The 15,412-nt window shown below is 37.2% G+C and overlaps 1 protein-coding gene across 6 annotated transcripts in view; it reads left to right on the top strand.

Moving 5' to 3' along the window:
* Positions 1-15,412, top strand: part of foxn3 (forkhead box N3) — a 287,971-nt gene that overhangs the window by 234,031 nt on the left and 38,528 nt on the right. For 5 of the 6 annotated variants that reach the window (XM_028822123.2, XM_028822126.2, XM_028822120.2 and 2 more), the window contains exon 5: positions 6,063-6,125. The exons of the other annotated variant lie outside the window; for it this stretch is intronic. In XM_028822123.2, the coding sequence (XP_028677956.1) occupies positions 6,063-6,125 (63 nt within the window). The remainder of the gene's footprint in view (positions 1-6,062; positions 6,126-15,412) is intronic. 6 annotated transcript variants of the gene reach the window in all.

Raw genomic sequence — 15,412 nt, 5'->3', positions numbered from 1 at the left:
ATGTCTCTCTGTTATAATAAAAAAATCTTGGAGACGAGACTTTTTATCCTGCGACAAAACGTGATCTTTTGAAGAGAGACACTTCACGTCCTGCAAGATGAGACTTTGTGCCAAGAGATTTAACCACGCCCGGGGCCAGAAATAAAAGACAAACCGTAGATGACAAAGTAGAACGTCGTAAATAATTTAAAAATTTTGCGCGATACACATGCAGAGCAGGTTAGAGACAATGGAAATTTCGAAAATTCGAAAGTCTCATAAAAATGATAGTAAAGATCGCATTAGCACAAACAAGCGGAAATTATTATTTGGTGAAATAACGGATCAGTGAAAAGAGGTCGAATGTATTGTTCGAATTTAAACTTAAAGGTGGAGTCTTGTAGATAGTCTAATCCGTGCTGCATCAGGAAAAAGTAGTGTTTTTTCTCAATGAAGAGGCGTATCCACGAGAATTAAAAGATTGGTTGTTTGGTGAAAGTGAAATCCTGCGAGAAAAAATTTCAAGCCCCACGACACAAGACTTTATGCAAAGAGATTTGGAAAGTCCTGCTCACATCTGAAACATTTACAACCACGCACATGGTTCAATCAGTTCTCATTTGAGTGAATGCTATTGTCAGACACAGTTCATGTAGAGAGAAAGAAACAATATTCACTCACGGCAGTTATACGTTGCGTTGTCATGATGTAATTCCAAACACAGAATCAGAATTCAATGCAATATTGACATAAAGGTAAAAGCAAATAGAGATTGAATAAATGGACATACTGTAGGTGATATGACAGAAGTATGTAGATATTGTTTGGTTTTAAACTTGTAAGTCTGAGACTTGTATATCGTCTAATTTGTGTTGCCATCAGGGAAAAGTAGTGTTTCTTCCCAATGAAGAGGCCTATCCGCGAGAATTAAAAGTTTTGTTGTTTGTGAGACAGAGGGGTTGGCGAGCAAAGTGAGCAGTGGGCGAAGCCACCTAGTAATAATAAAAATTTATTTTAGTTTGCATCGTTCCTTAAATCTTTGTGTAATTGGATATAAAGTGGTCTAAAGTGTAAGCTTATCAAGGTTTTTTTGGTTTAAGCTGGTATTGTTTTTGAATATACGTAGATTAGGTCTGAGGTTTTTTTTTGTTTTATCTAGAGAAACATTTTTATTGACAGTGTGTTTTACATGTTTGTCTTTTTGAGCTCCTTTTGGACCATACAAACTTATAGCATTTTAAAACACTTCTGTAGTCTTTCTCTTCCTATATTTGATTTCAAACATGTAAAATCAGAATTTAGTCACTAAAGTGGACATTCAGCAACCTTATTTTAATTGGTAAGGATGTATTTTACTCTTTTAACCCTCACAAGAAGAGATTAGCCATGGAAAAATGAAAGATTAAGATTTAAACCTTGTCTTGGGAAAAGTTATTTTGTAATGATACTGTTACCAAATCCATCTGTCCCAGTCTATTAATACACTTGAGAAGGTTATACAAGGAGACCATCATAAGCAACAGAGAACCTAACTCCCTGCAGAGATTTTATATTGGTTCTCCCATGTGCCATGAGAGGCTTTTTAGGCAAGTTGTGTACGGAATGATGACAATCCATACTTGCTGTAAAGTAAACATTCTGCTAATCAATGAGGGAAAGATGATATTGAGCATTTGTACAACCATACAGTCCATACCTTTCTGGAGTGAAGAATGCTATTTTAGCATGGTTTACTTAGAAAAAGTGTGATGCTTAGCTGTGCTTTTATTTATAAAATTCTGTGTGTGTGTGTGTGTATAAAATATAAAAAATATGCATATTGATTGTATATTTAAATTAAATGTATACAAATTTAAGATATAAAATATAAATAAACACAGTATATAAAATTATAAATAATTAAATGGTATTCTGAAAATATACAATAATTGTTTATGGTGACATAATCTTATCGTTCATTCATTTCCTGTTTGCCAAATGTAAATAAAACTGTTACAAAACTGCCTCACAACTTTTAAGCACAGTTGCAAATTTCCAAAGTATCCCAAGCTCACCACACTTTGACAGGATTGCTGGTTTCTATATGAATGTTTTAAAGGTATGGTGAGCTCAGCCGCATTCTTTGCCTGTCTTTTTCTTTTTCCCATTCTTTTGTGGCATGACAAACACAACACATTGGACAGGTAAACCTCTGTTATGTTTAGCACGGCCAAGATCACCTGTTTTTCTTCTTTTTTTGTAGCAGAGTTTTATGCATTGTACTTCACAGGAGTACTCACTGGTGGTTCGCTTTTGCACAACCTGCCCTGCCAACTTTAAACAAAATCAAACATGTGCCAAACCACAGAGTAGTATGACTGAGTCACTGGGGGCGTCGCATTATGCAACTGATGATCACAGGTGTGGGTACTGTTACTATCTGCGTTTAAGATTATGCAATTGAAGGCTGTGATTAAAAACTGTTGAAAAGCACTACAGTGATCCCTCGCTATATTGCGCTTCGCCTTTTGCGGCTTCACTCCATCGCGGATTTTATATGTAAGCATATTTAAATATATATCGCGGATTTTTTGCTGGTTCGCGGATTTCTGCGGACAATGGGTCTTTTAATTTCTGGTACATGCTTCCTCAGTTGGTTTGCCCAGTTGATTTCATACAAGGGACGCTATTGGCAGATGGCTGAGAAGCTAGATTGCTTACTTTTCTCTCTCTCTTGCGCTGACTTTCTCTGATCCTGATGTAGGGGGATTGAGCAAGAGGGGCTGTTCGCACACCTAGACGATACGGATGCTCGTCTAAAAATGCTGAAAGATTATCTTCACGTTGCTATCTTTTGTGCAGCTGCTTCCTGAAACGACATGCTGCACGGTGCTTCGCATACTTAAAAGCTCGAAGGGCACGTATTGATTTTTGACTGAAAAACAAACTCTGTCTCTCTCTATCTCTCTCTCTCTCTCTCTCTCTCTCTCCCTCTCTCCCTGCTCCTGACGGAGGGGGTGTGAGCTGCCGCCTTCAACAGCTTTGTGCCGCGGTGCTTCGCATACTTAAAAGCCAAACAGCCCTATTGATTTGTTTGCTAGAGATTGTTTTCTCTATCTCTCTGACAGCCGGTGCTCCTGACGCGCACTCCTTTGAAGAGGAAGATATGTTTGTATTCTTTTAATTGTGAGACAGAACTGTCATCTCTGTCTTGTCATGGAGCACAGTTTAAACTTTTGAAAAAGAGACAAATGTTTGTTTGCAGTGTTTGAATAATGTTCCTGTCTCTCTACAACCTCCTGTGTTTCTGCGCAAATCTGTGACCCAAGCATGACAATATAAAAATAACCATATAAACATATGGTTTCTACTTTGCGGATTTTCTTATTTCGCGGGTGGCTCTGGAACGCAACCCCCGCGATGGAGGAGGGATTACTGTATAGTGTGATAAGTTTTTTAGACATTCACACAATAGATACATAATAATACAAGTAGTGATGGGAAAAAGTAGTATTTCAGAATTTAACTGTTTAGATTTTTTTTTATTAAATTACAATTAAAAACTCAATCATTTTAAATATGATGTATTTAAAATAGAATTGTTTAACATAGAAAAAGTGTCTCAGTAGCTGAAAAGCTGCACACTGCTGTGCTGTGATTACAAAGATTTTGTAGAGTTTGGGAGATCCACCAGTTCTAAAGGAATATTTAAGACCTTTGTGATAAATAATAATTACTTACACAGTAGTGGTATTTTAAACTGATGTATTTTTTTCAGACATAATCTAAACACATGCTGAGGTTTATTCCATTCTTTTATATCCATTGTTTTTCCGCCCAGAATATTTTCTGAGAAAAGTTTGTTTGTCTTGATCTTATAAACCATTTGAACTTTGTATTTTGCAGAATGATAAATACATTTTTCTCAGACACCAAATCAATAGTTGATCGTAGAGAAGTGTTTGATGATACAATACCTTTGTTTATATTGTGTACTTTGTTACCACAGACTACAAAAAAGTAATGTAATATTCTCAATCTCTTTTAATCCAGTTCATGTCTTTATTTTTTTTAGTGATTGTGTATTCCTTTATTCATCATATACAATTTCTTGTATTAGGAATTTGTCATTTGTCGCATACCCCAGCTTAACCACCGGACAGTTTTAGGGTCTGAGCATAGGGTCAAATGGAGTAGCATTCCTTCTGTCACTGCAGTGATTCGAATTAGCAACCTTTGAGTTACCAGCCCAGATCTTGGATTGAGAATAAGTAGTCTTCACACAGGCAGCAACAGGGCATGAAATTCAAACCCAGAACGCTGGATCCTTGGAGCAACCACAGCAATAAAAAGCCACCCATGAAGAGAACTTACTGCAGAAAAATCATAAAATTAACATGACAGATGATGGATGCAGTTATACAAACATAGCAATACATTCATAACTGACACCACTTAATTCTATCATATTCCTTTCTTTGATTTCCAATGTTTATATTTTTACTTTTATTTTTAGTGATATTTCATGATATTTTTCAAAAATAAACAGATCAAAGATATTTTAAACAAGCTCCTATATTTAAAAAATTGTAATTATTACTAGAGATTATATGGTTTAAATGAGCAGCTTTCCATGTGACATTAAAACATAACATTCTCAAACCTGCTTAACTCATTTCAGGATCATTGGGTGAGAAAATTTAAATTGGACTTTTAACTAATTTGAATGAAAATGTATGTAGTAAAATAAACTACTTTCAATAGGTTTCTGAAAATGAATATTAACCTTTCTGAAAAAAAAGCTGATACAGAATTGTTCTGTCATATTGAATTGTACACATCATTTCTTTAGCTAGGAAAAAGGCAGCTTCCTCTATCATGCGCTGTCACTTCACCTTTAGAGAGTTTTGCCTTTGGGGTAGCAAGGGCATTGTCAGGACAGATGTTCTTTTCATTTTATTCACTGGATGTTACTGCCTTTGTATACTGTCACCATAGAAACAATGAGTTTCTATGATAATGACGTGTATGCCTCATGGCGCAAAAATTACGAAATGCAAATGATTATTTTTCCTATTTGTGACCTTTCAAGTGTTTTTGATTGTTTTTTCACTGGAAATAATAGTCCACAGGGTTGATAATAAAGTGTTGCAACAAACAGGACTTAATAATTGGAGTGCAGATATTAGAGGCACCCTCTCCATAACCGTGTGTTTGCATCGTTTTAACATTTGTAACTTTTTTACTCACTATGCGTCTTAAGTATACAATATTTTAAAGTATATTGTTTCAGTGAAAGGGTTACATAAATTCAAATGAGTATCACTGTAGTTTCTCATTTATACATTTCTGAAGTACATAGGAGCTACCAACAAATATATTTAATTGGTTTATTGGTAAAGATTTAGTGACAATTATATTAAATAGCTACTTTTCTCTCCAAATAAAATCTGGACACGGAATCTGTACTGAACTGTACACTTACCTTTTCGGTAGCAAATAGATCATTCATACCTGGGCAAATGGAGGGTAATCAGCTTTTTCTTTTATTTCCAGTCACTGACTTTGAAATAGAAAAGCTGACATATTCATGGATATCAAAATATTTTATACGTTTTTTGCTTTTTGTTCTTTATTGAGACTTGCTGATTTAAATTAAGTTCAGGCAAAAACATTTGTAATTGGAAACTTAAAATTATTCCAAGTATTTTTCATCTTGTCAGGTTTTGTAAAAAAAAAAAAAAAAAAAAACATAAATAAATAAGAAACAAGAAAAAACTTTTTATTCTAATTGTAACAAATCTGTTCAACCATCTCACATTCATTGCAAATCTCAAAATATCAGATATGCACTTTTATTTTCACTCTATAATTCATATATTTTTGGAAGAGTAGTATCTAAACAGAGAAAATACAAAAATAAGCCTGGAGCACATTTAGGCTAAACCGTTTTTTTTTTTTTTTTTTTTGTCTTTTGAAGTATTTGCATTACTTCCTAAAGATCAATATGAACCGACAGTCGACATCTACTCAAAGAATCCGTAATCTAGAAACATTTAATTATAACAACATTTTTAAGTTGAATTTTCCTTTGCATTTCGTAGATCCTGACATTGATGCTGCCGCTACCATGATGCTTTTGAATACTCCAGATCTACCAGCTACTCGTGAGTATCATAGTAAGGTATTAGTTGGGAGCGTGTAAAAATCTTACAGGTCTGGAAGAATCATCAAATAGTCTTATATAATTATTCAGTTATAACCTTGTTAAGCAATAAGTCAGATTTTTTTTTGCAATTATCTATAAATTAAACAATGTTTTTCCTCTTATAGCCACACATAGAATAGTAGTTCTGGCTGGTGGTGCCTTGAAAGTGAAATACATTTGTTCACATGGTTTCCCTGTGTACTACAGTCTCCTTCATCATGCCTATGAACGTGCTATTGCTTTGACTATTACCATTACATTTTGTTTATGCGGGCGCACATATTAATAACATTCCATTTAAGATAGTTTATAGATTATAGAACTGTAGCAGTTCTTCGATTTGTTGCTGTAAAAATAGTCTTTAGCAAGCTATGACCCCAAAAATCTGTTCACAAATTATAAAAACTAAATAAATTTGGTGGGGGGGGGATGGTGGTGTTGGTGTCAGTACATCATATTGAAAACAGTGAATCATAAAAATAAGCAAACCATTTTCAAAATATAGACTGAATCCTTAATAGTGCTTGCACTATTCATTTTTAAGTGTTTTGTCTGTCTGGATATTGAGATTAAATATATGCAAGTTCTCCGCTCAGTTTTGCAAACTGGCGGCACCCAGTGTCAAAGCAGTGCTACTGTGTGGTTTCCCCTTATTTTTTAGATGCACATCCCTGACGCGGCTTTATCAAATACACTAAAATTAACCGCATATCATTTTTTAGTTCAAGTCATTCGATTGTAATCAACCTGTAACCATATAATGATGCACCAAATGGACAAATTATTCCAAATACCATAGCCACTTTAGCATTGTTACTATCAGTACACCACTCGGAGTATTTTAACCCAGTGTATGTGAGTGTGGAATCACAGCTATACAGCAGCTGATCTATGGCAGATTGTGTCAAGAGCGGAGAGAAATATCGGGGTACAGCATCTAGTACACGCTGCCTCAGCCATGGGCACAGTCCATTTGAACTTCTCCCATTCGGCTAATGCTTCAGAGCCTTTACTGTATGGACCTTGTGGTTCAGAAACAGTTTCATCCCAAGAGATATAAACGCACTCAATCAGTCCATCAAGTGCTCCCGGTAGAACTGTTTGTACTTATAAGCACAATTACCTCACTGTAAACTTGCATTACAGTTGTAATATTGCACAACCTGAGCCACTTATGCTTTCATATTGTATATTTTTCACTGTTTTTAATCCTATTATTATTTTTATTATTTTTGTTGTTATTTTACCATTTTATAAGAAAATAAGTTTATGGAGGATTTGCATATTGAATCTCATTGTACTATACAATAACAATAAAGGAATTCAATTCAATTGAGATTGCGTATTTACAGATGATGACGACTGGCTTCTAAGTTGATTTAGATTTCCAGGTGCTATCTTCATGGAGCTCTTGATATTTTAAAGATGAAATGCATTAAAGTATATATATTACATTATACAGATACATTTTTAACTTCATTTAAATAATGTATATTGTTAATGATTAAATATGAGAGGACTTGGTGGCGCAGCGTCAGCGTTCTTCCTGCCTCGCGCTGTATGCTTACTGGGGTTGGTGCGACCCTGGATGGATAGATGGATGGAATAATTAAACATGTATTACAAAGATACTTCAATGTTCCTTAGACGTTTTGAAGAATCGGTATTTTAAACTTAGATTGCTTGGCATCTATTACAGAGCTGATCGTGTGGCAATTGGTTACTTGGAGAAAGAAAAGGAAGGACAGGAATCGGGGGTTAGTACATTTGAAAGAGACAGTACTGCAATAAATTATTTTATTGAGGGTCGTGCATGGGGCAGCAAGCATCTTGCAGGAGGCAGGAACAATCTCTGGCAGGGGTGCCAGCTCGTCGCTACCACTGCGCCAACGTGCCTCAATGTTTTATACATGCTTTAATTTCTATCATCATGAAAATGATTTCAAATATACATTTTAGTATTTAAATTGTTCAGAGAGCTGTAACATCATGAATGTAATGTATTCTGTGTCCTGTCGGAGTAAAAAAAAAAAAAAAACATTTAAGAAGCACGTACTGATTCACACACATAAGAGTACATAGAATATGAAGCATTTAATGTGCTACTTTAGTTACGATTTTAAGATGAAGTTTAAGACGTTCTGCTTTAATGACAAAATAAACTACGTGATTAAAGTGGAAATTTCATCCTTTTTTCACACTGTGTCCCAGTTTTTTTCTTTTCTCTGTACCCTAATACGCTTCCGTATGACACTCGGACAGTGGGACAGTGGGCTATGACTCGCCTTTTCAGAGCGACTTTGATATCTAACCACTTCTTATTTATTTCGGGCACTTTGCGATTTTCTGAACTTGAACTTTCGAATTTCTCCGCCACTCTGTTACTCGATCAACTTCCTTTTGTTGTTTATATTGCTGCTTAAACCAACAAATAGTGCGTTTTTCCTTGCTTCTACTTGGTATTTGCTGAAATTCTTCTTTTTCCCCCGTGCTTTTGCCATTATCTTTTCACAGAACGCAAAACATAAGGGGCTATTTATATAGATTTGCATATTCAAAGAGGTGTAATTCTGGGAGGAGTCAGGGTGGAGCGATAGGCACGAGCATTACTTTTCACGCTGACCAGGACTTATGGAGCAGAAGAACGTGGAAGTTGGCGTACGCACTAATTTATGCATCTGGATTTTTTGTGCATATGCACATTTCTGCTTTTGTCCATATATATGCCCTGTTTTAGTGTGAATTATGCATTAGTGTGTTATGCATGAGGCCTGTGATGCTTTCATCACCAAGAGTGCATGAAAAGGAGCTCATGTTCCTAAACTGAACTTAAGTGCCAAATTGCATGACTGCAGTTTAATTTTAAAAAGTTACATTTCTGTTTCAGCTGTAGCTTTTAACTTACGTATTCTATTAAGTAAATACAACATATTATTTACTGTATTTTCTAAGAAACAATGTTCTGATCTCAAAACCATTTTTTTAATCATTAATTAACCTTGTCATAGAACAGTTTGCCATAGACAGTAGCCAAACAGCCTTTGTGAAATGTACATGGATATCCAGAGTATTCATCATACAGTTGTAGCACTGGTGGGTTAAGTGAGCGTTGCATTACTATTAAATGGTTCTGGTTCTGGGATCTCGGGTTTCTGGGTTAAATTCAGAAACCATGACACCTGTACTTCTGATGTATTTCTGATTTACAATACCCCAACAATATGATAACTTTATTACAGTATGTTTTACTTTATGAACCATAGTGGGGCGTGAATGTGTGTATGTATATGTAGGGGAAAAATTACTTAAAGGCTATTTCTATGCTGAAAAGGGAAGAAAAGTAAAAGACACAACATTTCGTCTGTATAGCCTTCATCAGGTGTACACTAACTCCATTTTATATGTATTAGGGCTTTCAAAGTTAATGCGTTAACACATGCAATTAATTTTCAAAGGTTTAATGCCCTATTTTTGCTTAATTGTGTTAATCGACACCCATTGCTGTCAAAACCAATGGAGCTGTAGCCTCACCAAGTTTTTCATTATTAAAAAAATCAGTTCTATTTTTCAAGATTGTTGTAAATTGCCTAGTTTTTAAATAAACTTAGAGGTAACTGAAAATTTTCTTCAGTTGATACATGAAAGTAGTCATATATCAGTGTATTAATGCGCGAGTGCAATAGTTCTCAGCCACAAATGGCTGTCAGGTGGTATGCTAGGGGGAAAAAATGGGGATTAAAAGAACCATTGCTTACAAAGTGCCTGAACTTGAGTCTTGGTCAGCAGTGCTTGATTCCACCACTTCATCTCACAGTGCTCCTGCTGCTACACTCCTGTCATTCCAAACTGAAGTCTTTTAATGCTCACTATGGCTTAGTGGACACAGCTCCTTTTTGCTTCCACCCCTTGCACTAAGACCGATGTGTTTCTGTGAAAGTAAGTGCCTTAGATAAGTGGTCTCTTTATCAGAAGCCCACCCCTAAAAGGGGCATCCACATCACCTGCACCAGCAGGCTGCACAGAGTGTCTCTCTCTCACTCTGTTTCTCCTTCTCCCTGCTCTGGTCTGCCAACTTTAAAATGGATTTTATCTTTGCTAAACTTGTTTTTTGTAACTTTATTTTTAGAGTAGTTTTAGAAATTGACAGGCTAAGGTAGAATAATATAAAATGAAGACAAATTTTAACAATAAAATACATATCTCACAATTTATTTTAGCATTGTTAATATTAATATTAGTGGAAAGCTATTATTTCAGAGAGATTTGCCAGTGTGTGGTAAGCTTCATCCTTTCTTAGAAAATAAACACAGGAGTTGGCTACTGTTAGAAGCAGAAATGTGCCTAATGTCATGAAAACTGGAACCAGACATTGACAGTAATGACCTTTAAAATGGCACTTAACATTCACAATCAACTTTGAGTTATTTTTCTCTTTTGTGTTAATATTCTGCTGTAGTTAATTATTTGATTTGATTAATAGGGCTGATGGGCATCGGTCAGTCTTGGGAGACTATGGATTTGAGGGCTATGTTCAGCTTATAATGTAGCATCTGTTATGACTTGGCAGGCCTGTGCAGGAATGGCGGTCTCTGCTGCACTTGGTGCAGACAAAGGCTAATGCCGTTTTTTTGTCTGGAGTTTAGCCTTCCTTCTTAGATGTTTCACCTTTGTCTCTTGGGTGAGTGATTCTTCAAACTGGGAGAGGGTTTTTTTGTACTGCCTAACTCCAGGATTACTGTTTGGAGGCCATCATTTCCTATGTGTCCATGTCTACGCATAAGGCCTTCATACCTCTCTTGCAGACATCTTTGAATCACAACTGTGGTCAGCCAGCTGGCCTTTTCCCATTTACCACTTCACTGTGCAGTAGGTCCCTTGGTATTAGGCCTATACCCATCCAAGCGACATGTCTGAACCTATGCCTCTGTCTTTTCTTCAGAAGATGTATGTGCTACTGATCTAAGCCCTCTTGAGGATGGCATTGTTGCGACTTCGTTGAAACGTTAAGGATTAGTTGGAGGCAGTGCATGTGGAAGTATTGAGCTTTAGCTTGTGCCTGCCTTGCAGTTTCCAAGTTTCATTGCCCTAAAGGAGGGTACTCATGACACAGGCTTTGTAGACTTGGACCTTAGTGTGTTCTGTCAGTCTGCCGTTACTCCACACACTTCTTTGTTTAGTCTGGATGTAGTAATAACAACCATACCGATACATTTATTTAACTCTGCTTCGAGTGAGAGGGAGCCTGAGATGGTTGAGCCCAGGTACACAAAGTCATGGACAGTTCATGGTTGGAGATTTTGATGGTGGGCAAATGGTCCACATCCTGCCCCATGACCTGTGTTTTTATCAGACAAATGATGAGACCAAAGTCATGATAAGCCCCACTGAAGCAGACCAGAAGTAGCTGGAGGTCATCATTTGAGTGAGTGGTAATTACTGCATCAAAAAGTCATGCAGGCACTTTACCTGAACCTTGGTTTTAGCCTGGAATGTTTGAAAGAGCTTTCCATATGACCTTATGCAAAGGTAGATGCCCTCTGTAGAAGATCTGAAGGGATGCTCTAATAAAACTGAGAAGAAAATCCCAAACAGTATGGGGATGAAAATGAAACTTTGCTTTAATCCACTTCGTATGTTGAAGGCACCATATGTTAAACCATCAAATCCACTGTACCCTTCATATCCTCGTGGAATGATCTGATGATGGCCTTAGAAGCCTAGGTGGGCATCTAATCTTAGGGAGGATTCTGAAGAGACTGTCTCTGCTGACAAGGTCAAAGGCCTTTGTAAGAACTAAGAAGGCAATGAAGAGTCTTTATTCCCTGCTGTCTGAGGGTGAAATCCATGTTCATTGTTGACCTGTTTGGCATGGAATCCACATTATGATTCAGGGTAGTCTCGCTCTGCAAGGACTTGCAACGTTCTCCATGCAACTTGAGCATAGAGTTTCCCAGTGGTGCTGAGGAGTGAAATGCCCCAGTCGTTATTACAATCGCTGCTGTCTCCTTTGTTTTTGTAAAAAGTGACAATGTCACCGTCTCTCATGTCTTGTGGAACTGAACCTTCTCTCTAGTAGAGGCACAGGTTTTCCTGTAATTCAGTGATGATGGTGCCCTTAACAGCATTTCCAGACCGCCACTGTGATTCCATCTTCGCCCTGTTCTTTGCCAGATGTGAAGGAGTCCAGGGTCTTGCTGAGTTCTTGGACAGTAAGTTTTCTGTCTGCATGGGACCCAGCACATAGCTTGATTCTATTGTACATCCTGTTGATGTTGACTTTGTTGGCTACAATCTGGATGTGGGAGCAGAGCTGGAGCAAGTAGTCATTGGCACATTGCGTGGCACACATTTGAATCTTATTGCGAGTTGTCCATAGAACTTGTAGGTTTTTTTTTGTTTGGGTAGGCATTATATGTGCTTCAAACAAATCTGCTGATTTGCTGGTTTTCTTGCTAAAACAGGGCATACAAAATTGTGCAGCATGCTCATCTTGTTGGGTTTAAATTAGTGGGAGCCCTGGCCAGATTGTATAACATTTTGGGGGGGGGGGCAAAGTTAAGCTATTCTATTAACAAAGAAAATGTTAAATCTATAATGTTTGCTTTTCATTTAAAGCTCTCCCAGACAGTTCTAAGGACAAATTTGTCGATACTTGTAAACTTAGTGTGGGCAAAATTTATAAATATCACAGAAGTACAGTGTCCTTAGTGTATCACTTAAAAATGCATGGTGCCACTGCTAAAAACTCACGTTAGGCAACAAAATTTGCAGCAGAGTATAATCCATGAATGTACAATTCGAGTTATGTACATGAATGAAACGAAATCTAAAGCATTAATTACCACTATGTATTGCAAAATGGATCACATCAGACTGCTGACCTCTACACAAAGTTTAAGATATAGGACTGAGAAAAATCATTCAGCAAGGTCTGATAATTCTTACATATTACTTTCGCATGGGACAATTGTGTTACTTATCAGGGATTTATATGAAAAACACCAGTTACTAGACATCACTGAATCACCTTGGTTAAAAACGATTAATTAAATGAGTGACATTTTGCGATTAATTGTGATTAATATACATTGGGGCAAAAAAGTATTTAGTCAGCCACCAATTGTGCAAGTTCTCCCACTTAAAAAGATGAGAGAGGCCTGTAATTTTCATCATAGGTATACCTCAACTATGAGAGACAAAATGAGAAAAAAAATCCAGAAAATCACATTGTCTGATTTTTGAAGAATTTATTTGGAAATTATGGTGGAAAAAAAGTATTTGGTCAATAACAAAAGTTCATCTCAATACTTTGTTATATACCCTTTGTTGGCAATGACTGAGGTCAAACATTTTCTCTAAGTCTTCACAAGGTTTTCACACACTATTGCTGGTATTTTGGCCCATTCCTCCATGCAGATCTCCTCTAGAGCAGTGATGTTTTGGGGCTGTCGCTGGGCAAAACGGACTTTCAACTCCCTCCAAAGATTTTCTATGGGGTTGAGATCTGGAGACTGGCTAGGCCACTCCAGGACCTTGAAATGCTTCTTACGAAGCCACTCCTTCGTTACCTGGGCGGTGTGTTTGGGATCATTGTCATGCTGGAAGACCCAGCCACGTTTCATCTTCAATGCCCTTGCTGGTGGAAGGAGGTTTTCACTCAAAATCTGACGATACATGGCCCCATTCATTCTTTCCTTTACACGGATCAGTCGTCCTGGTCCCTTTGCAGAAAAACAGCCCAAAAGCATGATGTTTCCACCCCCATGCTTTACAGTAGGTATGGTGTTCTTTGGATGCAATTCAGCATTCTTTCTCCTCTAAAACACGACGAGTAGAGTTTTTACCAAAAAGTTCTATTTTGGTTTCATCTGACCATATGACATTCTCCCAGTCCTCTTCTGGATCATCCAAATGCTCTCCAGCAAACTTCAGACGGGCCTGCACATGTACTGGCTTAAGCAGGGGGACACGTCTGGCACTGCAGGATTGAGTCCCTGGCGGCGTAGTGTGTTACTGATGGTAGCCTTTGTTACTTTGGTCCCAGCTCTCTGCAGGTCATTCACTAGGTCCCCCTGTGTGGTTCTGGGATTTTTGCTCACCGTTCTTGTGATCATTTTGACCCCACGGGGTGAGATCTTGCATGGAGCCCCAGATCGAGGGAGATTATCAGTGGTCTTGTATGTCTTCCATTTTCTAATAATTGCTCCCATAGTTGATTTCTTCACACCAAGCTGCTTACCTATTGTAGATTCAGTCTTCCCAGCCTGGTGCAGGTCTACAATTTTGTTTCTGGTGTCCTTTGACAGCTCTTTGGTCTTGGCCATAGTGGAGTTTGGAGTGTGACTGTTTGAGGTTGTGGACAGGAGTCTTTTATATTGATAACGAGTTCAAGTAGGTACCATTTATACAGGAAACGAGTGAAGAACAGAGGAGCCTCTTACAGAAGAAGTTACAGGTCTGTGAGAGCCAGAAATCTTGCTTGTTTGTAGGTGACCAAATACTTATTTTCCACCATAATTTGCAAATAAATTCTTTAAAATCGGACAATGTGATTTTCTAGATTTTTTTTCTCATTTTGTCTCTCATAGTTGAGGTATACCTATGATGAAAATTACAGGCTTCTCTCATCTTTTTAAGTGGGAGAACTTGCACAATTGGTGGCTGACTAAATACTTTTTTGCCCCACTGTATGCACAAACACACACACACTGTATACTTACATATACAGGAAAAGTTCAGTGACAAAGTCAAAAGTTTAACTCGGGTTCAGTGAATTTACATGTTTTTGGTTGGGTAAAAGTTTACATTTGTTTTGCTCTGCATGATTATTGACTAGTCTTGGCATTCAAACCCAGGATCCTGGACCAATAAGATAGCAGCTCTAACCAATTCTATTATAAAACAAAAAAAAACTTTTTTTTTTTCTGCAAGCAAAAGCATCTGTTTCCAAGCAAGTTGTCCTTTTGTATTCTCAGTGGTTCTAATGAATTTGAATGTTGTGAATAGTTCCAGTTGATGACTCCATGCTGTGAAGTAACTATTATTAGCTTTAATATTATGTACTCGGCTAACTGGTCGTGCAAAATGGAGAAAAAACCTGTTCCATATCTCCAGTTAAAGTTTATTGAAACATGCATACAGATAAAGGTTCTTTTTCCTCTTATTATGCTTGAAGTGAGAAAGACCTTGCTCAGTTTGTGTGGGTAAGTGGTTGAGTATTCATGGTTACTAGAAATCATTTCACCA

Source organism: Erpetoichthys calabaricus, chromosome 16, assembly GCF_900747795.2.
Source record: "Erpetoichthys calabaricus chromosome 16, fErpCal1.3, whole genome shotgun sequence".
In the NCBI taxonomy this organism is placed as follows: domain Eukaryota; kingdom Metazoa; phylum Chordata; class Cladistia; order Polypteriformes; family Polypteridae; genus Erpetoichthys; species Erpetoichthys calabaricus.
The sequence above is the reverse complement of the archived record's forward strand: the minus strand, read 5'-3'. Positions and strand labels throughout refer to the sequence as shown.